The 24787-nt window shown below is 44.8% G+C and overlaps 1 protein-coding gene across 1 annotated transcript in view; it reads right to left on the bottom strand.

Moving 5' to 3' along the window:
* ADAMTS2 (ADAM metallopeptidase with thrombospondin type 1 motif 2) overlaps positions 1–24422 on the bottom strand; it is a 182683-nt gene extending 158261 nt beyond the window's left edge. Inside the window, exons 1-2 of the mRNA XM_064521062.1 lie at positions 23964–24422; positions 22763–23124 (exon numbers count right to left, since the gene is read on the bottom strand). Coding sequence (XP_064377132.1) covers positions 22763–23124; positions 23964–24051 — 450 coding nt within the window. The 5' untranslated portion in view covers positions 24052–24422. The remainder of the gene's footprint in view (positions 1–22762; positions 23125–23963) is intronic.
* Positions 24423–24787: the final 365 nt, after the last annotated feature.

The raw sequence follows: 24787 nt of genomic DNA, 5'->3' as shown, positions 1-24787 counted from the left end.
CCATAGCAAAATGTTTGTGAACAAGTGCAACAAATATTCATTGCTCACAATTTAAGCTACTCAATTAGCTTCATCTGATCACGATAAACTCTACAGGACAAGCTAATGATCAGCAGACTTCCTTCAGCTGTTGTATCACACATACAGTGGTGGTACGGTGACAGGAGTGCTGCTGAAAGAGAGAATTCAAAAAATGATTGAATGGGGTTTGCTGAAAGTTTCCACATCCATAGGAATTTACCTTTGGCCTAAGACCAGGGCTGAAAAAATATCAGTCCAAAAAGAATGTGTTGGCCAAGGCTATGTGTAGCTTCAAATGGGGGTTTCTCGTGAGAGCTTCAGTATCGTGGTTAGTCTGGCATCTGTTATCACATGTTTTACATTTTCCTTTCCTAATGGTCTTATGCTCCTTTTAACCACTGGAAGTAAGTAAGGTTTACTTATTCTGCCCATCTTTCTCTTATGCTCCAGAGATACGTTAGCACCATTTGCTAATTTATTCCATTTCTATAGTGTTTTAGGGATTTTAAATGTACAATAATTTAAACTGTTCAGCCCAGATTTAATTATTATTTTATCTTCAGTTTCTGCGAGTTCCACAAAAATGGTCAACTGTCTTTTGTGAATAGTGGTACTTGGGATGGCTTGAAAAAGCAACACAATATTACAAGTATAGTGAAATATAATGGTACGCACGCTATTCCAGGAAACTTCTCTTTTCCAGTAGTTCCCATAAATCTTAAGCCAGAAACTAAAAAGATTTATTTAAACTGACATTTTTTCAAAAGAGCAATATGTACTTAGTAAAGTAACTACGCAGAGGATTAAAATTAAGGACACATGCAAATACATTTCTGAATTGGGGCTTTTATGCTCTCTTAAGGCTTTCTCGGTCTCTCTTAATATTTAATTATTCTGATAGCATTCTCTAAAAACCAATAAAGTAATAGTGACCTAAGGCAACCACAAATACAAAATGAAGAGCATGAACCTGACACTTGATGAAAACTTTGTTAAATGCACTTTCATCTGTTATTTTTCAATTGTACTAGCCCAAATAATTGAGGAATTCTCAATTTCAGAATTAACTGATGCAAAATCCATTTTATTTAAGTAAAGGTAACACTACTTAACTTATGGATGCGCACAGCTGGGCTAACCTCTCCGAGCCAGCGTTTTATTGCTACTTGAACTGATTTGCTACAAACAGAACAGAGAGAGAAGCTTTATCTATCTCTTCTCCAGACAGCCGATATCTACAGTCTGGGGAAGCTTAAGAGAGGGAGATAAAACACTGGCAGTGAGGGAGGAGTTAGCAGTGTGTATATAATGCCTTTGAAGCCCTTTCCCGTTGTGACTGCACTATTTCAGCTCCAAGGGCTGCGACTTTGTGCTCTCCGCGGTGTAGAAATCAGAGCTGAAGCCTGGCCAGCACCTGCCGTGCCACGTTGCCACTCAGGGAACTGCAGTGTAGCATCAGCTCCGACCACCAAAACAGAAGGATAATGGATAAATACTGGGACACGTATGTCCTTTGGAAAAGAACTGATTTCCTTTACTCAGAAAGAGGGATGGTAGCTGGTAATTTTATATTTAGTTGGGGATTCATGGGCAGAAAAGGCATAAATGAAATAAGGAGACAGATCAAAGAAGGGACAAAGGCTTTAAAAGAGTTCGTGTAAGGACAAGGCTGTAGAATAGGCAATATTCATTACCAACCGCGGCAAAAAAGGGAATATTGAATCCCAGTAATTCCCTCTGCGACCACAGAACAGAACTTTCCCAGTCCTCCAAAGAGGATTTGGGGGGGTATTTAGTGGATTATGCCATGGTGAGCACAAGATGTAGAAAATCAACAAAAGAGAGCAATCCATCTACATACCTAGAATATCAAGAGAATCAATTACACTTTAAAGGGGAGAAAAGTCCATTCACTTGTCTAAAATGGGATTTAAGGAACACAGAAAACACAAAGTTTTGCATTATTTGTATGAAATGTTTGGTTGTTTCAGAGACAAAACATAAATTATCTGAAAATCAGTAGGTGCAAGATGACTAGAAGGGTTTTATTTTTTTCAAAAAGAGACTTTTTATATGAATTAACCCATTTCCCCATTAGCAAAATAAAAGTATCAAATTATTTTCACCCTGGCTGTATCCCAGCTGGATCACAGCACGGGCCCAACTGGAACATACTGTACCAGTTTAGTTTTTGAGAAAGTCCAGGAGAAATTCAAAGAACATCTACTTCTCCTCTCTCCTGATAGAGATATCAACAGAGGAATGTAAATATATGCCTGGATATGCTAATATATGGCCAGATACTTGTCTGGATAGTTTCACACCTGCTTTTTGTTGCATTGTTATTCCTTCAGCACAAACAGTACTTGCTCTGCTTTCGGAGTGAAAAGTCCATGTTCTTCCCTAGATGATAAATCATCAATGTCCGACACAACATCACCCCTCTTCCCAGTCTCTTGGGGAAAGTTTAGCTCCCTACCCCGAAATACAGCCACCTCCGATGAGGATGGGAGAGCTACAGCTCCCACTGGAGAGCCAGAAATGCTCCTGGATTTCCCCTGCATGTGGGTGAGCGGGCCAGCTAATGGTGCGGGGACGTCCTGCAAGCAGCAGTATATGGATGGGGTGCTTGAGTAAAACTCCGAATAACTAAATGTTGCTGCGATTCATTTGCATTTTCACTAAATACAGAAGAAAAAATCCATACCCACATTTTCTGAAAGCGCAGGGTCATTCCTGAAGGGATTCCCCTGCTCCAAGCCACGCACAGTCACAAACCAAGACACAGCAAGCAGTTAACCTCTTCCAATTTTACTGTGCAGATACCGCTGGAGCAAGGGTAGAAGGGCCACGACAAGCCTTGCCAGGTAGATCAGTTCTCTCCTCTGTAATCACGTAAAAGATCAATCCAAATATACACTGACAGCAAAAAGAAGAGAGCAGTATTCCTCTCTCACGCCCTTTTGTTTGGAGCAAACAGGGCCCTCCTTCAGGAAGGTGTCTATATAAATACTACAATCAGTGAGAATTGATTACCATCTTCCAAAAAGCCATGTTAAGGTAGGCTTTAAAAAGAGATCAATAGGCAATTTTTTTATTAGTCACATTTTTGGCAGGTCGCCCACGCCTGTAAATGTATTTTTTTAAAAGCTCAATTCAGCAGCCAAACCATGATACAGAAAAAGGAAGACAGTAAAAGCACATCTCGTAGTATCCTATTAGTGCTCCCTCCTACCTACGAGAGAAAGTTTTACACTTCAGTGTGGCTTGAGAAGCAGGCGCGTGCGGAGAGAGGTCAGGGAGACAGCCCCAAAACATGGGTAAAGAGTGGAAAACCAGACCCAGAAGGCACAGACAAACCGCCCTGGGGAGAAACGGCAGCCTTTGGGTCAGATGTTGGGTGATTTCTGCTGGGGGCAGAAATCGTGGTCCGGCTGTTTGGTCCATGCCGGGTTCAGGGAAACGGGACTTGTTACAGTCTCGGTAAAGCTCCCTTGCTCCACCACCCTGCCCCAGCTCCACCGATCTGCAGGAACCCGGTTTTCGGCCAGTCGCTCGGGTCCGGGGAGGTAGCGGTACGTGTGAAAGCTTTGTAGTTTTAAATGTCGTATGTTGATGCTGACAAGTTCAAGACACAAGAAGAGGTTGCTATGGAAACGCACTGTCTTGCCTGGAACATAAGGCAACATTTTACATTAAAAAAGGCAAAAAAAACTTGGCCCAACAGTTGCCAAATTAGGTTTGGGGAGGGAAAAAATTAGTTTGTCGTTTGTTCTCAGAGAGAAACATTTTAACTCAGAAGCAAGCTAAATGTGATGAAAGCGTTTACACTATACTGCAGATTGTTTCCCTCTCCTCCTTACCAAAAATAATTTTGTACGGGAAGACTTTCTTTTGGGGTCCACATACAGCAAATCCATCTCCATACTCCCATGCGCTGGTCTCTCCATTCCACTGCCCTTGTATAATTATGAAATTACTTTAATGATGAGAAGTATTCTTTTAAGAGTTAATCCTACATATCTTCTTTAACCTTACTTATCTATGTGCCTATATTGGCCAACACACCTGATAAAGGCAGCAGCTGGTAGTGGCTTATAACAGCTCCGCTGGCCCCCTTTCATAACCTGTCTCTTTTGCAGGATGATGCCCGCCGCTAGGGACATCTTTCGAGCAGGGTATCACTGTGCGATGGCATCCTTCCTCGCCGAGCTCTTCTGCTGCATCCTCCTGCCATTCTCAACAGGCACAAGAACGATTTTCAGTTCCCTAAACAACAGATTTTATACAGCTTTCCATCAAAAGACACGTTCTCAGACACAATCCCCATCCACCCATTTCCTCAAAAGAAAAAATCCTTTCCAAACAGTCTTTCTCACATAAAATGTATAGCCAGCGAATTTTTCAGGAAACTTTGTATTAAGTACCCAAGGGATTTGAAAATCAAGAATAAAAAGGGCTGGGGAAGGGCATTACACTTTAAACACTTTGTTTTGGGAAGCACAGAAGAGTTTGAATTGTTAGACCTAAGACAGATTTATTCATCCTTTCTTATTTTGAGTATTCTAGGAAATTTTATTTTACAAATGCATTTATTTTGGATTTTTGACGATCACAAAAGTGACAGAAATCTTCAAATCTACAGTTCAGCTTGACAATCTCCAGTCTGCACTTGCAACTTTGAAGAGACTTGCATGATTTTTGAAAATAGAAGTCCAAGATACACTTATAAACACATAAGAGACCTAGAATATAACACATTTTCATGTACTCAGTGAAAAACATGCATCTTTAGAGTTTTCATGGTGTCATTGTCAACATTTTTGCTTGATAACTTGAATAAAAATTGTGTTTTTTAATTGCAGACAATATTATTCCATAAAAAGCTAAGCAGTGAAGGTGGGAAAAACCTCTTTTTTGCTACCTGGGTTTAAGAGAGAACTAAGGATGCTCAGTATATTGCAGCAAGCCCGAAGACCATCATCTGAAATGGAAACAACCCTGTGGACAAGCACGAGAGCAATATTGTTCATTGAAAATGCATCAGCAAGCAAACAATGCCAGAAAGATGTTTTCAGAAAATTTCTAATTTAGGGTTGTGTTTCCAAAGATGCCTAAGGAATCAGGCATAGCGACTGGCCTCCACAGATAGACGGGAACCTAGTCTCTTCTACAGCTCCAACTTACATAGCTGCAATTGCATTGCAACATATCCCACTCTTTTAAAGTAGAGCTTGGGGTTTTTTCCAGTGATCCCATTGTCGTTGCGAAATCCTCGTAAAGGCGTTTCGCTGTTACCTTGACCTCAGTGCCTCAGCGATGCTGTACGCTACTGAACTCAAGGGCTCCTGCTACCAGTCAGGCAAAACGGATCACAACAAAATGAATGAGGAACCGATTTTCCAGTAGGAAATGCCAGATCATTATTGCATCCACCCAGCAGTGCATACAAATTCAATGCTGATTAATGTATTTTTGATCTGTCTCTACAAGAGTGAGTCTATGGCTAGTTCCACAATAGCCTCTTCTTTTCTTTTAATCTACACCATTTTTTATTTAGACCTTCCAAATACGCAGTATATGGACTCTACCCATTCACTTCTACTCACAGCATCAATAGCTCTGAAAGACTGTTTCTCTTTTCTTTGGGATCCAGGAACTCTGTGCCTTCCTAAAATGCCTTACAACAATATTCAAGCAAAATAAGTGTACATGATTGGTACCTGACTTCAGTGTTGTTTAAAACCTTTTTCTTCTGTCACACTGCACTTCCTATCTTTTTCTTATTACTACTTTCTTTGAATAAATGTGTCTATTGAAACCTGCAAACAGGCATGACAAATGTAAGAATCTTTATAAATTTAGTTCATCTAAAAACCCACAGTTACATCTATTTTAAAAAAGACAGAGGCAAAGAAGTACAGAAAAGCTCATCTGTAAAGATACTGAGACTTTGGCTACAGTTCATTCAGCTTCACAGGGTTCATCACAACAGTATTTGGCTCTCCTCTGCTTTCTTCATTGCTAATGGATACTTTACTATTTAATTAGTGCAGCATGATCCAAATCCCATCAAAGTCAATAAACCCTTTTCATTTATGTTAGTGGACTTTGGACCAACTCCTGAATTAGTATCAGAATCAAATAAAACACCCTTAGCAAAAAGAATTGATACGCTGAGCTCACACTTTAAAGTACAATATTAAAACCTTCCTAAGGTTTTTACTTGCTTTAAAGTAAATCTCATTACTGAACATCTCATAAAAACAGCTGGATAACCTTTCTTTTTGCCAATGTGATTAAAGTGTCAGAGAGAATTTAAATGTATATAGAGCACTTTGCTACATAAAGCCTCCCCATGACGAGGCCCATAGACTGGACTCTAAGGTTACATCTTTCTGAAACTATTCCTGTGGCTCCCATATTCTACAAGCACGCAAGGGTTTCATCCTGCAAAAGGATAGCTTTGCCAATAAAGCTTCTTTAAAATGTCCTGCCCCAGGCACTTGTTATTTCTCTGGCACCAAAGTTCACATCTTCACTGTGCCAGCAAAGCGACCTGTTGGGCCAGCATCACCGACGTGATCACCCCATTACGGCTCCTTGGCTAGACAACGTCCAGTGCTGACCCGGTGGGTTAGACTCGGTGGCAGTAAGATGCTCAGTGGAGCAGTCAGTATCACATAAATACACACTTGAATTTCCACAGCCACTTTAATCAATTTAGCAAGAGAGAGCACCAGCTATTTTTATAATACACAGTAGAGATACGGCTTTCTGCTCTTAGACTGCGCCCTGCTCACTGCAGAAGTTAATGAACCACAAAACAAGCCGAAGGGAGCTCTGTGAACAGGGATATTAAACCTTCTTCTGGTCCTTTTGATCTATCCTGGCAAGACCAGCCCCACCATGCCACTGCATCACCTCCTACAAAGCAGCACCTTCTAGCCAACGGGCACATTAAACATTAAGCTCATTGCAAAGCTTGACCGCAGGAATCCCATTCAACCCACGCTGAGTCACAGAACACTTCTTAAAATTCCCCAAAGCCCAAACAAAAGAATCAAATCCGGGTTGCCGGTTTTGAGGTGGGACTATTTCACAATAGTCCATGGTGGCAACACAATAAACCGGGAGACAACTTTCCCTACAAAGAAATTTGCCAGAAATATCGGCCCTGAGTGGTTTAAATTTTAATAGCGAAGGAAGAGGATTCAAGATGGGGCTAGGTGGTGCGTCAGGCCCCTCGGGCTGGAGCGGGAGCCCCGGCCGCGGGAGCGGTCACGGCAGGTCTGCAGGGGAGCGTCCGGCGCGCACCTGCAACGCCTGCGACGTGCTCTGACGGCTCCAGCTCTCCCCGCCGCCGGCCCGCGCTCCCGAGCAGCCTGACTCACCTGGTCCCGGCACGCGGACCGGCCCGTGAGCTACGCAAAGTTCAGCTTGCTCGTGAATGGAAGAAACATCCTGGCCCTGCCCTGCAGGCTGGCACGGAGGATAAATGGCGACATTGCTTCTTGCTTCATTCCACCTTCTGGAGGTCATCGTTAAAGGAGAATATTTGCAGAAAAAGGGTTTTACTGTGAATAGCCAAGCAATACAGCGTTTTCTGCTCAACCCTGCTGCAAGGCTGCTCAAAGGCTGTTCTCAGCACCTCAGCACCCCAGTGCCAGGCTCAGCATCTCACCCTGATCAGAAGTTTCTAACTGTTCTTCCCCTCGGCTATCCTTGTGGCCCTTCCCTAACTCTCCCCACCAAAACACGCATACAGACACAGTCTTTCAGTGCTCTAAACACCATCCTCCTCCGCAGGAACCACAGTGCGTTTTTCTCCAGCGAAGGAAGTCTTTCCACCTCCTGAGAAGGAGAGCGGCACTGTGCACCAGCTCAGCAGCAGCCTGTGCGGGGTGAGACGTTGAAACAACCCGCGTAGCTTTGGGATTCAGACCCTTGAGCCGTGGTGGAGCACATCAGCCACCTCTCGGCACCCATTTCAAAGACGGCCATTTGCTCCGCATCCCTCAGCAAAGGAACGAGGCTAGAAGGACCCTGGCTCCGTGAAGGCAGCAAGCAAGAGCCCACGGGCTCGGCCATCACCTACAACCGGCTTTGGCGAAGACACCATCGCAGCGAGAAAGCTGCCTCCGCCCAAAAACACAAGTATTAAGCTAGTCTGGCTGACACAACGTGCTGCCCTCTGGCACTGCCTGGTGCTTTCATGTTTCAAGAAGCACCAAAAATTATAACTAGTATGCTGTGTGAACCATGGAGTACTCTTTACAGGGTTAAATCCATTCCTAGAATCAGCCACATCGTTCTTTGTAGCTGCCCTCTGAATCTGTGGCCAAACGCAGCAGATAAGTAAGTCCAGCAACAGAAAAAAATAAAAACTCTTTATTCAGGACTAAGTCAGGTTCACAGTGATATTTGAGCTATAATCAATACCTGAAGGGCTCGGACCAAAGGTGGCTGTCTGCCACTCCTGTCTCCCTGCTTTGCCCCACTGCCACCACTGTACAAGGCCGGGGAACGGAGGCAGAGCCAACTTGTATGGACGCTAAAGAGCCTTACAGAAACCAGCCACAGAACAGCAGTCGGACTCTCCACACCAAACGTCGGGCATCCCGCACTGCTCCTGTGGGCAATGCAAGTGACGGCAGCGTTTCTTCTGACCAGCGCGACAGAACGTCCCGGGCAGCCATCACTAGGCAGCTCACCGAAAGGTCCTGAAGTTGAGCAGAACTTCATTTAGCGCTTTGTAGAAAGGCTGGCCCAAAGGCTGCCAAGGCAGCGCTGAGCCAAGCGGGCAGCTTTATGACAAGGCGCTCAGTGTGTGTTTCTGTCACTCCCTCGTGGCACTGCAGCATCACGGGGAAGCTGCAAGGTCACCTTCTACTAATTAGCAGCAGTCGAAGTGCAACTCCACTGAAGCATCTCAATGCAGTTTCCAAACCTCTCTGAGTTTCTAGCTTGATAAAATGTTTCAGTACTTTGTAACCCACATTTAGTTGCCCTCTGAGTGCTGCCAACTCCCCCCTAGAGCAGCTGACCAAAGATGAGAACTTCTTCAAGGGAGATGGGGGGTCAGTCTGTCTTCCTCAGTCTTCCCAATGATACTTCAAAGCATCTCACAGTTTGTCACCAACAGCATACAGGTCACAAGGCGGCCCGAATATATGAGGTTCTGTCTGTGACTCTGCCTTTTTAATTAAGGCCATAATGTCCTAATGAAAAATTAAAATTAAAACTTAGGAACTTAGTAGACTCCTTGCAAATGTTGACATTGTATTAAGTCAAAGCAATGGAGTCAGTAGTGCGGAAGAGATATAAAGAGGATTAAGTTTGAAAAGTGGTCTTAAAATAAACAAATATAAAATGAAAAGAGGAAAAAAAACACAGTTTCCCACAGGGGCATAGCTAGACCATACGGTGGTATTTGCCAGCAGCGATTCAATATTCCAAAATTATATCCTCGGGTTAAAGACTGCACAGAGTTCATTCTGAATGTGCACTATGAATATGTTAACTAGGTACAACTTTTTTTTAAATCCACAAGGTAAAGCAAACACCTCTTCCACTCACTCCAAAAGAACACAAAATTGCAGTAAGCAGCTGAACCCTTCAAAGGCCTCCAGCATATCCATCACGGATGAATTTCACATTACTAACATTGTATTTATTCAACAGTTTTGCCAGCGGTGTCATGATTTCTACTGGCTTGCATGTTAACATGAAAATGTCACAAAAATTTCATCAGAGTGATAATTCAGAAGCAGGAAGCCACTAGGCCTTCAGTGAGCCCAAACGCTCGCAGGAGAACCAGCAGCCCTCGCAGCGGCTCTTCAACCCACCAGCCCATTGCCTGACCAAGGGCTCTGAGAACCTCAAAGAAGCCAGGATCACTGGTCTCCTCTTCCAATTTTTGCTATTTCCAAATACATAAACAAATCCTGAATCCATTCTTTTGCCAAATCTAATGCCAATAGCTCATATGCGTTCACAGATTTTGTGTGTCCTGCTGCTTCCCTCTCTTAACAAACCATAACAGTCTGCAATTCAGACTGTCAGGAGAAGGCACGTTACTGGAAGAGAGTGACAACATCTGATTGCGTAAGGCCAGGCCCTCAGCTAATGCAAACTGACAGAGCTCCCGAAAATCCATGGAGATACGATGATGAATAATAGCAGAGATTTGGATCATTATAACTGAAGAGCCCCTGCTTCTAATTATCCCATCTAATGACAGATTGCTGGAATTCGGACCACCCGAATCTCCAAGAGAGGCAATGGGGAGTTGAAAGGAGATTGCATCAGAGAAAGTAAACTCCCATTTGGTTGGAAACGTGTTTGAGATCTGGGAGTTTCAATTAGCTCCTGCTGAATTATCGCAGAAGCCTGTGGAGCAGATGTGCAGTTAAGAGTTCTTCTCCTGTAGCTCTCTCTCATGATTTTTTTGGGGGGGTTTGGAGGGTCTGGTGTTTTTTTGGCTTTTTCTCTTTGCAAGCGATGCTAGTTGTACTGAGGCCAGGGCTAATCTCGGGTAGGCCCAGCAAGCTCTGCGTTTCAGAAACTTCAGTTCTACTCCTGGCAGCTTCTCTCCGCGTGACCCCACCACACCACACCTCCAGCAGTGCAGGAGCAAGCAGGGGCAGCCTCAGAAAGCAGGAAGGACTTTCTCCTTTTCGCACCATCTTCACAGGCAGAAAGAGATAGAAGAGCTGGCAGAATGAGCCTGCAAATTCAAGGCAGCTGGAATTGCCTCATCCTCCTGGCACGGGCCAGAGGAGGGTTTCTCCTGAGCCCTCCCCACCGCTTAATGCATCACCTCTTCTGTGGTGGGGATGTGGTGTGAGGCAGGAGGGGAGGAAGCTTGAGCGGAGCTATTTCAAGTCTAGAAGCAGGCAGTTCTGTCCGGCGCTACCCAGCACACGGGATATAAACAGCATTGGGGAGAGCCACGTTTGACCTGCTCGTCCCTGTCTCCCTCCCCACCACCACCGCAGCTGGGGACAGAGGACAAGGTGAAAGACAAGGTTATGCCCTGGGATACGCTGTCACCTGCTTCTAGCCCCAAACTCTCTGCTAATCAGCCAGGCCACGCAAAGCCAAATGAAGCCAGTGAAGCTAAACACCCCGACTCCAGCACCTTTGGATCAAACCCAAAGATCAGCTAGTTGCAACGGGACTTCCCAGGCCTTTACGCAAAATGATGCTGCACCACAACGTAAAAATTGATACAGATCTATTTTTTCTGTGTGATTCTCTTTCTAGAAAAATGTAAGGCTACGCTACGTTTCCATAGGCGCAGTACTTTTACTGTATTTTGGAAGATGTTTATGATTACTGTTGACCTTAATTTGACCGCAATGAGTTAACTGTGCAACAACTGCATTTTTGTAGTAAATTCACCACCCTTTTCTACCAACCAGTTTCAAAGAATGCAAAACATCCTGTAAATTCCCCCTTCTCTCTTTGCCTGTCCATTATTTGTTCAGATTGAATTTCATATTTCCCTTCAAGAGTGGTAAGCCAGCCTTTGATTAATCACATTTTCACACTTACTGCTCATGTCAGCCTTAATATGCCATAACTCTGCCAGCCAATTTAATATTGATGGATATCTGCAGCATTTATTTGGGGATTAAGTATTTGGTTTACTGATGAATGCTGGATCTGCCATTTTCACAATGAAAACTAAAACCATTATGAAATTCTGATTTCAAGCTTCGTTATAAATCTGAAATCAATCCAAATTCACTCCTAAAACTTTTTTAACCCTAAGCACTTTATTGGTATTGAACTGAGGTGATGTAAACTTTGTGCTTCTGCTTTTTTTGTTTGTTTGTTCGCAACAAGTAAAAGATTGTGACCTTTAGGTAGGTTCCCATGTTCCATGGGGAGGTATTTTGCAAAGTTCCAAAGCCATGTTTTTATCTAGCTATTACTTACTTTGTTTAAGAAAATTTTTAGACATTTTCAGCCTCACAGGCTCGAAAACTGCCAGCTTCCAATATAACTTCTGTCACGTGAGAGAGCGTTGGCACATGAAAGACTCTTGGCCCAGCTTAGCTGTCTTCATCATCAGGTAGTGATTTATTTCTCAAAGACTGTTTTTTAAATACATTCTGGTGTGCAGAACGCTTTCCAAACACCATCTCTCACATTCCTTCCACAGTCCCTCTGCTTGGGGGAAAAAAAGCCTAGCAATTTTAACATTCTGCAGAAGCGAGAAGTGTAGTCTTCTGCGTATGAGTTGGATGAACCTGATCTACCCAAAAGCCATGATTTAAAACAAATAAAACCACCATTAAAACAGTTACCACAGCCTGTGCTGCCACCTACCCTTAGTTAGATTTCAGCAGGTTTTGCAGGCTCTTTTCCCATTTCCAGACTACGGGCTCTGCCCGGCAAACAGGTCTCCCTTTCAACACAAGTAACAGCCATGGACGCTGGCCCGTGCACCAGGCTTGGGAGCCTTACACTTGCCCGGGAGAGAAGAACATGCAAGATGCATCTAGTTAGGACAAGCATCTTCTGCATGTGGTGGGAAACCTAAGCAAGTGGGGTCTTTGGAGTAAAATCTGTGTTTTCCCATCTTCCTCTCTCAAATTCTATCATTTTTACTTTATTAAAATTTAAATGGGTTTTTATTACATATTGCTCTTGAAATATTTTAACTTGCATGAAAATAAGCCTCCTCTCTCTTGTCAGACTTGCCGTCTGGGGCCTTATTTTGACTTTCTCCATCCTGTAATGAGTACAACACTCATCGCGCCGTGCCAGAAAGGATGTGTTCGCTGGGACAACTTGAAGAAGAGACTCCTGCTGTGGGCCAGATTTCCAAAGGAGCCTGGTCTCCGGAGTCCCTGCCCTTCGGGGGCAAAACGTGAAGGTGCCTTTGGCCGGGTTTGCACGGGCAGCTCACACGCACCCAGAGCTGCCCCGACACGCTGCAAGCTTGATGCAGCGCAGCACCCCAGCAGCCCCGGCGGGCAGGGGCACTCAGCAGGGCCCAGCGCCCGAGCCGAGTGCGCGCAGCAGCGGGCTGAGGGACCCACGCTCAGGGCTCCCAGAAGAACGTGTGCTGCTGGATACGAGACTCGACCATCTCTGCCTTTTCAGGGACCTCTTCTTGTAGGTCCTGCAAGTGACTGGGTAAAGGAAGTCGGGAAGTGCTGCTGGCCAGCTTGCTAGTAGTGACGCAGCTTCTTCTCCACCATACCTGTCCACTTCATCATTCTTACAGAGATAATAAATCAGAAAACACATTAATAAAGGTATAGGCCTTTAAAGACTCCAGGCCTACATCAAGATGCGGCACAGTGCCATCCAAAAACCTCGGAAAGGTGCTTTGCTTTTATGGCTTTTAGAGACCAGTGTAAATGTTGACCACAATCTAGATATTTCTTTCTAGTTTTTTTACTTCAAAGATGCTTTAGAAATAGTTCCCAAATGGTTTAGTTCACCTTCATTACACAGCAAGAACAGCAGCCCCTTAGTTAATGCACCTAGTGAAGAGAAATAACCTAAATGCATTATATTAGCTTTATCTGCTTAAAGATAAAAGGAGTTCTTACCCACAAGGATACCAATAATACTCATTGACTCCTCCTCTTTACAGGACTAGTAGGTTTCATGCTTCATTTCAGCAGAAAATGGATTGCAAACTGTCCCCTGAGTCCCCCTGGGCTAAAGGTTAAATGCTGGAAAAAAGCAGTACGACCACACAATGAAATTCAAACACGGCGGTGAACCTAGAGAAAAAGGGAGTAGTAATAGGAAGGAAGTTAAAGTGGCTGTATTTGTAGCTCATCAGAACAAAAGAAAAGTGATAATATTCTACTTTGCAGGTGTAAAAAGTCAGAAAGTACCATTATCCCTGGGGAACTGTAACATCTGAATTCTCCACAGAGAGAGGCCTGAGTGAAGAATGAAGGTATTTATTTATTTTGAAGATAAAGGTCACAAGTGCAGCAATAAAGAGGCAAAATATTAAACTTGACATAGACCAATATAAAGGGAATAACAAAGAATATAAACGTGAAGGGAACATGTTGCTAAATTATCACACACTCTTAAGAGACTAAGAACAAGAAGTAACAGCCGTTGAAGTGGGACTTCAATTTTAGCATGGCAAAGTTTTAGAAAACAAACAGGTTAGTAGATACAGGCGTACAGTAGGCTAAAAAGTGGAAAACCACCATCTGCAGAGCAGAATAGGTTTGTCCATGGTTTTGCCAAGTTCATTACCCGCTGAGCAAACCTACTGTGGGGTAAGACCCACCGCAGTGCCGGAGCAGAGGAGGAAAGGGAGCTCACCCGGGAGCAGGCGAGGAACAGGATCACCCCTTTCACTAGACACAGGGTGCTGGAGAGGCTCATCTGTACTGTGAAATGACATCTTCAAGACAGCTGAGGTGGTTTTAAAGACTTTAAGGAACACAATTTACGTTTCTCTATCTTTTTCTTTAGGGAAACACTTAAAAACACTAAACAGAAAACACTCACTTAAAAGAAAAAATAAAAAATTAATGCTGAGATTCACACTTATGTCTCCACTAACTCCAAATTTGAGGAAAGCATCAAGACCCTTTGCAACTTGGGGATAACTTGGAAGATCTATAGTGGGTATGGCGATGTCATTATAAGGAAGCAATGTGCTCTTCAGCACTTGAAGAGGATACTCTTCTTTTCAGTGTTACAGTTTAATGGAAGGGAGCTGAAAATAGCATGGGAAACATAGGCCTTTCATTTTGCAGACTATTAAAACCGGGAGCCTGCTGTGTCAAGACTCTGCAAACAAAGATGAATTTAAAACACAGCCAGATAAAGGGGCTAAAGAAACCAGATGTGATGTGTTAAAGAACTTACCGAAACTTTGGAAGAACAAAAGCGATACAGGGAAGAGGTGAGCTGAAAACCCAGCATGCCTATTAGAGCTATTAACGGGAAGCAACAAATGGAATTTTGTACCACCCCATACAAGAAATTGAAGATCTGCTCCCCAATTCTCCATTTTAATCAGACTCAGTATGAGAAGTGTCCTAGCTGAATGTGCAATTATGTGATGGCACGACCTGCTTACGAAGCAACAGTCACCATTAATAAGAAGTGCTCAGAAATAGGTTAAATAAAATACTAGTGTAGTCTGTAGAGAAAACATCCTGCTCCATGCAACTGGAATTCGTGTTGATCCAAACAAGTATTTTCCAGCCTTCTGTAGTAAAATCTCTCTATATAATTAACTAAAAATGAGAGAAGCTCTTGCCACTTGCAGGAATTTGTACTGTGAAGTTCTCAGAGCATACTGGAAAACCTTTCCACACCACGAGGAAGCACTTAGCTACTGTGAGCTACTAGCGTTATTCAAGGGACACACCTCTGGAAGCTGAAGGGGGACAGACTTCTCAAAATAGGTGTTCTGCTTACCCTGGAAACTAATTATGACCTTATCAAAATTAGTTACTATATTTGGATCTTCCACAATGGAAAGCAGAAGGAACCATTAAGCACGTTTTCTTGGATGTACATGGTGTAATACTCTGGTTGGAAAATTAGTTCTTGTGTGGTCGAAGAGTATAGTACAGCTGAGACACTGTAACAATGAGGACAATACAACACAAGGTCAAATAAGACATAAGGAAATACCTAGCTTTTATCCGAAGGCTTACAACATACCACAAAGATACCAGTATTGATTGCCTGAGGATATTCTGTCCAGATGGTGTCCACCTGTATGATGTAGGAAATTACTTCTTTGGTTTTCAGACAAAAAGTAGGTGAGAAGATTCATGCATGGAAGATGCAAAGAGAAAAACAGTGCTTACTGATGGAAGAGTCTCTTTCAAGGACAGCACAAAGAGGACAATTTACTCCAGTTAGAGACTGAATCATAGTGTTTACATTCTCTGTGTTTCAAGCATAATTTTTAAAAGGAGAAGCCTCTGCAATTTAGAAAATGAAGGGGGCTCTCTAACTACTACAGTTGGCCACTAGAAACCTGGGGAATGGATTTTTAAGTACAGTGTCTACCCTGAAAAGACATATAGATATGCTTGAACGTTAGACATTCAAATAGCTCCACTGCACTCTGTCAGGCAGTACATGTCCTTTACATCATACACACGGATGTGGAGGTGCAGTAAGGCTCTGATTCTGCTGTCACTTCCCTACATGGTTGGCTTAGACATGAGAGAGACCATCTGAACTCAAAAAGACCATATGTGTGAACGGAGATCTTCTCTAATCTTCTCCAGGGTAAGGGCTGCTGTTTTCTTACACAGAATAGCTTTTCAGCTTTGTTGTATACTGTGTCACAGGAGTTATTAATATTTCTCCTGCCACTGTGTTACAATTCTACTTGTCTGAGAAGCAAAAAGCTTACACTTTTTCTTTTGCAATCACACAAAAAACAGACAGCAGGTTTGGTTTGGTTTGGTTTTAATTTAACAGAAAAACACTCCCAAATGAAGAGATTATATATGCCAAATTTTAATCCACTAAAAATGAATGCAACCTGATCATAATGGAAACGCTAATAACTTAGAATACAAGCAGAATTACTGGAATTGTTTGTAAGAAACATCTGTTTTAACTGTCAGGCACTGGACCTGACCAGGCTTTGAAGACAATACCGTGCTACCTTGACTTCTGCTTTTTTGCTACATCACAAACCAGTGTAATCCAAAAGCCAGATAAAACAGACACAAAACTAAATTGTAAATCCATATGAACGCAGGAGATGGATGTCTCAATGGAAAAATAACAGAGTTACATAAGCATGTTTGTCTCCTTCGGGAGTATTCACTGTGAGCAGCTCCTTCACCATCTTACCCAGGTAAATTATACAATTTAGCGAAGGTGAGTTAGATTTAGCTTCAGCAGGCTGCAGTGGAAGTTTTGCAGCCAGTTTCAAGAAGGCCTCTCTACCAGGAAGGCATTTAAGAACATATCCTTAAAATTCACTGGCTTCAAAAAGCTCAAGCACATGCTCAAAGTTAAGCAGGATTATACTACAGGAATAGATTTCACCAGGTGTCTGAATGTCTTCAGGAATCCAGGGAACATGTCGGGGAGGACAGTGGAAATGCTCACACGGGAAGGAGAAAGGTGGGCATTTCACACAGGTAGTCTGAATTGTCAAGAAATGCCATTGACTGAATCTGAAACCTGGGCTCAAAATATTTAGGATTTACAGTAGATGCCTAAAATTAGATTGTATGAATACTCCCCTGTAAACTAAAGATTGCAGAAAGTAAGAACAGTCCATTAACTGATTTTAAAACAGGAAAGAAAACACTAGCAACTAATACAAATAATAAATAACAAAATCTTGGGACATTTGGCTGACATGCACTTAAGATTATAATCAAGGCACCAGCCAATTCCTGAAGATCCATGACTGCCTAGTAAAGTGAGTGTACAAACCCAGCCAGATCAGCCCAGGACTACAGCTACTATGAGCATTAGGCAAGAGTCTGAAAAGCACTGCTGGCTTCCCAAGCATTTCTAGAAGAAATAGCATCTGGGCAAGCAGCCAGCCAACAGGCTTCTCTCAAATGGCTTGTGAGGGTGATTGCAGAATACACTACAGCCTGAAATGCTGTAGAGCAAGCCCTGCCTAGTTTATCTCATAAGAAGAAACACTTATGTCAATTATACTAGTATGGTGGGTATGGTTGGTACCCCAAGACAGAATGCATGAAATGTATTGCTTATAGTTCCAAAAGAAAACACACAACCATAAATGTCCTCAATAGGTTACTTTCTATATCTCCATTCCTGATAATTTCCCAATTTAACGACAGTGTAGTGGATTCTTTGGACAGCTGATATTTTAATTAAAAACAGAGGAAGAGGATTATACTAATGAAGCAGAGCTCAAGACATCATATTATGTTATTGAAGCTGATGTTCCTCTATTTGTTTCAACAGGAGATAGGTCATATTGAGTTTTTCAACCTGAAGCTGTTGTCCTCAGTCTTTAGGATCCTGACACGTAGTTTGATTCTGCACTGAGGCTTTGGATGTCTAATTTAATCATGTGTCTATTATCCATACCAGATGTGTTGTTCATACGGTGTTTCTCTCTACGTATCTGCTTGCGTTTAAGCACGCGCTCTCCCCCATAGACTAGGAACGCTATGAAGAGCCTGGGCGAGAGTTTGTCTCCCAGCTTCCACAGTCAGGGATTATTACCACGTTGTCAACCTGAAGAAGATATTTTTGGTACATCTGCCTCAAGCACTGTGCAAGCATTTATCAAATAAGAAATCCAGATACATAAAGAGTTTGTCTGCAATGGCAGGCTCATCTACTGGGGTGCAGAAAGGGAGTTCACTTAGTACGGGACGCTGTGATAGAGCATGGATAAAACCTCTGCACTAATTCTGAGCCTACTAAAGATAAATTCTGCCCTGCTCAGCTATTGCTCATTACGAAACTTCCCCCAAAAAAAGTTATGGAGCAACAGGCAGACATATGTAATGGCAAAACGCCTTGAAGTCTAGGATGTTATGAACAGTAATCAGTCCCCCCCCGACATGGTCCTGACAAATGTAAGAGGACAAAACCCAATGAAGCAGTCTGTTTCACAGGGGATGACAAACTTGCCCCTTTTCAGGCAATAATCTGGAAGGACTGCCCTAATCCTAATTGCCTCATGCCATTTTTTCAGCCTCCAAGCACTTCTCCTTCCCTGCTAACCCGTGAACAGGAGTAGCCAGCTCCCTCAGCCTCTAGCAGTGTCCAAACGCAATGATCTGGCCGCAGACCAGGAATACAGTCGGAGCGCACTATCTTCCACAGCAGTCCACAGGCCACGGACGGCTGACCCTGTTGGTTCTGCCTGCTTACCGGAAAATTAGTTTGAATGCTATCAGGCCAGCCAAGATGATACCAAGCTGTCCAAACTGAGTTTTTATTTTAAGTGGGAAAGCTATCAAAAACTTTCTTTACATGGTAAAAATCACATCCACAGTTCAGAGAGCTGTTAAGAAAAGCTATTGATTAGCTTTAACTTTCCCATGATCTCTAAAGAGTCATTTCAGCTATGAAAACACACCCAGATTGCATACTCCAGAAGTTCTCTTCATCTGTCTCTGACTTGATTTTTAGATCAATAAAACTAGTTTTGTCATTGATTTCTACCACAGAAAACCGGAAGGCCCCAAATTAACTGTATATCTCCTCAGTCAGGACCGAAGATAATTGAATATATGCATCCTATACATACGCATGTACTTTTTAATTTTTTTAGAATGCTTGCGGATTAAAAACCTTCACCATTTACAGTAAAGTTCAAAATCTGTTCACAGATCTACTATTTTCATATAAATCCATTCCAACAACTTTTCATTTTGGCCACACCAACACCACCAGACAGACTCTTCTCAGACAATAATTGGAAAATAAGACACATTTGGCAGTAATGTGCAAACCAAAGGGGATGTTCAGAGGAAATAACATCAGAAGTTGGCAAGGTGGCAGATGCATTCACCGACTTAAACTAGATTCGGTCAACAAAAGTTTGCAATGTAAAGACCAAACTATGAAACTTCAATTCAAATATATTATTTCAACCTTAACACATTACTTCAACCGTAATGTCTCTATGCAAAAGCTGGAAGCATAGACAGATGTCGAACCACCTTCAAAAGCAAACACTTTGAAAATACTAGGCATTAAATGCAGCAAGTTTATAACAAAGGCTAACAGTTGTCAGAGCGTTCCAGAGTCCCTTTTCTCCAGAGTAACCTAGAAAAGGAGATGGAAACACTTGAGATATGTTAAGAACAGAGCAAGACCATTGGCCATGGCACACGTATCATTAGGCAGCTGAAAGAAAATGTATGAGACAATTGAATTTCTCCACTGAAGTAAAGTAGGTGTGGAGAAAAAAACAGATATGCCTAAGTATTTGATAGCTTTCGAGTCTTCATTCACATCTGAAATACCAACAAACCTGACAACAACACGCAGCACAGTGGTCTCTAAGAAAGTCTTCCCAGCAATATGTTGCTTAAGAAACCCTCCAATACTCCTTTCGGACACAAGAGAGAAAAATGCAAACTGAGAGGCAGTAAAGTGCAGTGTTAACTTCAGCGTGTTAATTGCTCATCATTGCTGCCTGGGGACTAGTGGAAGTTGGGGAACTGCTGTTATCTTTTCTTGGATTTTGTATAATTCTATTGATATCTGATTTTAACCTTCCCCCCAAAAGAAAGAAAGAAACCTAGAAGGAGGGAATGGCAGAGATGGAACATAGCACCCAAGGGACTGGAGTTCAATTTGTTGTTCCACATCAGATTTACTGCACAATCTCAGGGAAATCGTTGCGGCCAGATGCTTAAAGGTATTGAGGTAATGCTTCCTGCAGTAAGGCTTCAACGACTTGGGCAAAACCGAACATGGTCTCTGCCCTGTAGCATTTACAATGTAGATACTCACTGAAATAAATAGTGAGACATTTCTAAATGTACTAGGAGAGGCAGAGAACTTACAGTGCCATCAGAAAACCATCGTCACATCCAGATTAAAATATGGTAGCTGTCAGTACTATACTTATGCAGTAGACCAAATCTTCTCCTGCTTCTCCTGTTGCTAACAGATAACAAAAACAAGAATGCTCGAGGCATTCTTGTAGGCACATAAGCTGCAGATGCTGGTTCAGCACTAAAATTGAGGACCGCCTATCCTAAAATAAAATATTGTGTTATTTTATCATCCTAAGAAATTAATACAAGCCCTCCCACTGAGTTAACTGGAAATTCAAATGGCCCTAACTCCATTTGCTTTCTACTTCTGCTGAGGCTCACCTGATTTTGTTTGCAATGAGTTTGTCACTTCGAACTATTAACATGACCAAAATTCAGCAAATGTTCAGGAAGAGAGAGGTTTAAATTACTACAGACATGAAACAGCAGCTCACTGCATAGGGTGGCTAACCCTGAGCTACAAACATATCAGCCCCAGCAAAGGTCCAAGGAAGGCTACCACTGAACACAAAGCCACCACTTTGATGATGCTCTTCAACGTGATCCTGTAGCAATCAGTCATTGCAGCTCAGTTGATAGCATTTTGTCTAAGTCATCTTAACTGACAAGACTAGAAACCCGGGCAGTATTCCTCAGGTAGCTTTCTCAATTTGAGTCATTTATGAGTGCCACCAAACGGAGGCCTGGCTTCATTCCTTTGCATTTATGAAGTTACTTAAAACTGTGAAAAGAATTGTGTTCTATAAACATTTTGTCATTTACACATGCACCATGAGTCCTTGAACCTTCAGAGCCTTCATCCATACTTTGGCTTAACTGTTGTTGTATTTTATCATAATTCTCTTCTCCAAATATAAGGAGTCGAGGCTCTGGGTAACACTGGCTGGAAGAAGGAACAAGCTTCCCCATTGCCCATCACCTGCGCTGATGAGAAGAGCCAGCACAAGGCAGGCAGCAGCCGTCACAGGCTTTTCCTCCACCTTGCAGCACAAATGAACAAGAAGAGCGTTGGCTCCACCCCAGCTCCGCACTGCCCAGAGCAAAGGAATTTTGCCTTCTACAAAACGATCTGTGCTAGCTCGAGGGAGACCAAAGCACTCCTGCTCCCTGAGAGGGGCAGGCCCGCGGGCTTCCAGGCTGCTTCCTGAATTGCTCTTTTTGCACAGTGTTCCTCTTGCCCTTGGACAGCTGTCCATGTCAAATAATTATAACACTAAAACCTGCTTCTAAAAACAGGAGTGCACACAGCCAGGAAAAACCACAGGAGAGGAAATAGTAAAGAGAAAAGTATTTGATTCCCTTCCTTTCTCAGACAGCCAACATGTTATCTCCATACATGTTACTTTGGCGCAGCAAGTGAACAACTTCCTATGACTAAATAAACAGGAATACAACTGACTCATACTGGGGCTTTTATGCAGAGAACAGAATACATTAAAATTAAGTAATCTAAAAATTATGAACTCTAAAAGATGTAGCAGGAAAATTTTGGCTGGATTAGCTGTTCATTATCAAAAATATTGCCCTTTCCTCAATACACAAATTGCTACATAGTAATTACTGTTCAAAGGATGGTATGATCATTTAGGATGTCTGGGACAAACAGTTTTAATTTGATTACTGAGCATGTGCTCCAGAACAGAGAGCTGCAGCAAGCTTTAAAGCACACACAGCCACACAAAACACGTCACGGGGAGCTGTCTGGTTTGTAAAACTCAAACTCTTTTGCTGCTTTCCATCAATCGTTTGCTTAAGCAATAAAACTCACTGAGTGAAAGATCCGTGAAAACAGACTCTGAACAAATTGAATTTTCAAGGCAAAAACACATCCCACCTATCAAATTTGTTTATAGAGCAGTCCAGCCTATTATTCAGGATTAGCGCTTCTAAAATTTCCCTTCTCAGCCTGGAAGTGAAATGAGGAAAAGGATTCCCAGAACACAACATTTAGTCCTCTGTTTCTGAAGTGTCAGATACCTCCAGTAACTCTGCCACAAACCAACATTAATCTTGGCTGAACCGCTCTGTTACAGCGAGCTGACACGGAGCATGCGCTCCAAACTTCTAGTGCCACTGTATGCAAAGAAGTGCCTGGTGCAGCACAGCTATTCCCACACAAGGCAACGCTAGCTAATCTGCATTCACAGCTGCCATATGAGGTGTGAGTTTATGGCAGTCCACACATTTTATATTTAAATACTGTAGGAAATTAATGTAATTATCTTAGCTATAATAACAAAGTAGCTTACCAGCCCATCGCAATTGCTGATAGCAACCGAAGCATTTGGCAAATCAGTGATATCCCCAACATAGAGGCAATTCCCATAGAGAGGTTCAATGTGAGTCTCGTCGGAGTCCTCCTGCCATTCAACTGTTGCTCCAGGGGCGACAAGCCTGGAGTTTGGCCGCAACCTGAAGTGAAACTCTCTTCCAAAAACAGTGACATTGTAAAATATTTGCTCATTTGCCGCTTCATGTTGCAAGTCCTCCGCAGCTCTTCTGAAGCGTGCTTTTGGCGGTCCAGACACCAAGTGGGATAGGAACCTGCCCTCTGCATCGGTGCTGGTGGGGATGACAAGGCTGTACTCCTCTATACTCCTCAAAACAGGATCTGCACCGGGAGCAAGGGAGAGAGGAGAGAGATACTAGAACCAAACGTTTCCTGATGCCGTGGGATTTTTATTCCATTATTCATTAACACAGCACTTACATAAGGCAGACGGACACTGCGCTCTGCACGAGCACTTCATTCACGGGCACGAAGTGCGCAGAGTTCATTCAAACTGACTCTTGCTCCCCAAAACACCGGAGAGCAGCACGAGCCTGCCCACCCGGCGGAGACCCCGCAGCCCTGCCCGTGCCGCCCAGCGCCCTTCGCCCACCCGGCGGGACCTGGCGCCCCGTCCCCCTGCCCGGGTCGCCCTGGGGACGGCGGGGCTTCCCCGGAGGGCAGCGATGAAGCGAGGATGCAGCTGCTCGGAGGGCAGGGGCTTGGCGTGCAGGTGGGAAGCCTGGAAGGGAGCGCGCTTCCCCCGAGCCACCCCGGAGCGGGGGGACAGGTCGCCCGGCGGAAGGGCTGGGAGCCCCGCGGGTGGCAGCGGGAGCCCGGGAGTCTGGCCGCAGCAGGAGGCGGCGGCAGACGGGCTGCCATGTGCTCCAGCCCGCTGGGGAGCCGCCGGAGCGGAGCGGAGCGGAGCGCGGCCGGGGCTGGTCCCTCCGCGGGGCGGGCAGCGCTGTCACCGCCGCCGCCGCCGCTCCGCGCTCCCCGCGCCCGGCCGCCGCCGCCGGAGCCCGGCCCCGCCTGCCGCTCGCAGCGAACAGCTGGAAACCCGGCAAAAGTAGCCGCAGAAGTTCAAGGGAGCGGCGAGCCGCGGGCGGGGAGCCGCCACTTCGGACGGGCGGCCGCAGCGGCCCGGCCCCGGCCGCGGCGGCGGCGCGGCGGACACCTACCTCCGTCCCCGGGGCGCCGCAGGGCGCCGGCGGGCAGGGCGAGCGCCCAGCACAGCAGGACGCAGGCGATCCCCGCGGCGCGCTCCATCGCGGCGGCCCCGCGGCCGCGGCCGGCGCCCGGGCTGCCCGCAGCCGGCCGAGCGCCGCGCCGAGCGCACCGGGACGGCCCGGCGGCAGCCCGGCTCCGCGCCGCTCCGCGCCGCTCAGCGCTGCCCCGCGCCCCGCCGCCCGCGCATTCGCCCAGGCGCAGCGGCAGCGGCAGTGGCGGCCGCGCTCCCGGCTCGCAGCGAAGCAGAGACACCAGGAGGCGGCGGGGGTATAATACTGGGAACACAGGGCGTGCAGGAGTGAAGTCAGGCTGATTGACAGAGGCGCTGCCACACGGCGCGGCCGGGCCGAGGGGAGCGGCGGCTGCGCTGCCTCCTGCCCCGCCGCGCAGCGCCGAGCCCCGCGTCGCCTGCGGCCCCCGAGCCGCCGCGCAACCCGCCCGCCGGGGCAGCGCCCGCGGACGCGCCGTCGCCCCGCGGCCGCGGGCTGCGCTCCGTGCGCGCTCCTCGGCGGGGAGAAGCGCAGCGAGACTCGGCAAACTTGGGAGGCCTCGGCGGGAGTTGTGCTGGTGTCTCGGGTTCGTGGCGGAAGCGAGGACCCGAGGGGAAAATGAGAACGTTCTGCAAAGGCAGACCCACATCCGAGCCCCTCGTCTGCTCTTCACACTGCTCTGAGCAGCCATGTCACAGGGAAGAAGATCCGGGCTATCTGCTAATGCTACTAAAATTATTTGCTGCAAAACCATCTTCTATTCGATAGCTGCAAAATGCAGAGAG

The sequence above is a fragment of the Dromaius novaehollandiae genome, chromosome 15 (genome assembly GCF_036370855.1).
Source record: "Dromaius novaehollandiae isolate bDroNov1 chromosome 15, bDroNov1.hap1, whole genome shotgun sequence".
NCBI lineage: Eukaryota > Metazoa > Chordata > Aves > Casuariiformes > Dromaiidae > Dromaius > Dromaius novaehollandiae.
Note: the sequence above shows the minus strand (reverse complement) of the source record. Positions and strands in the feature narration are given on the sequence as shown.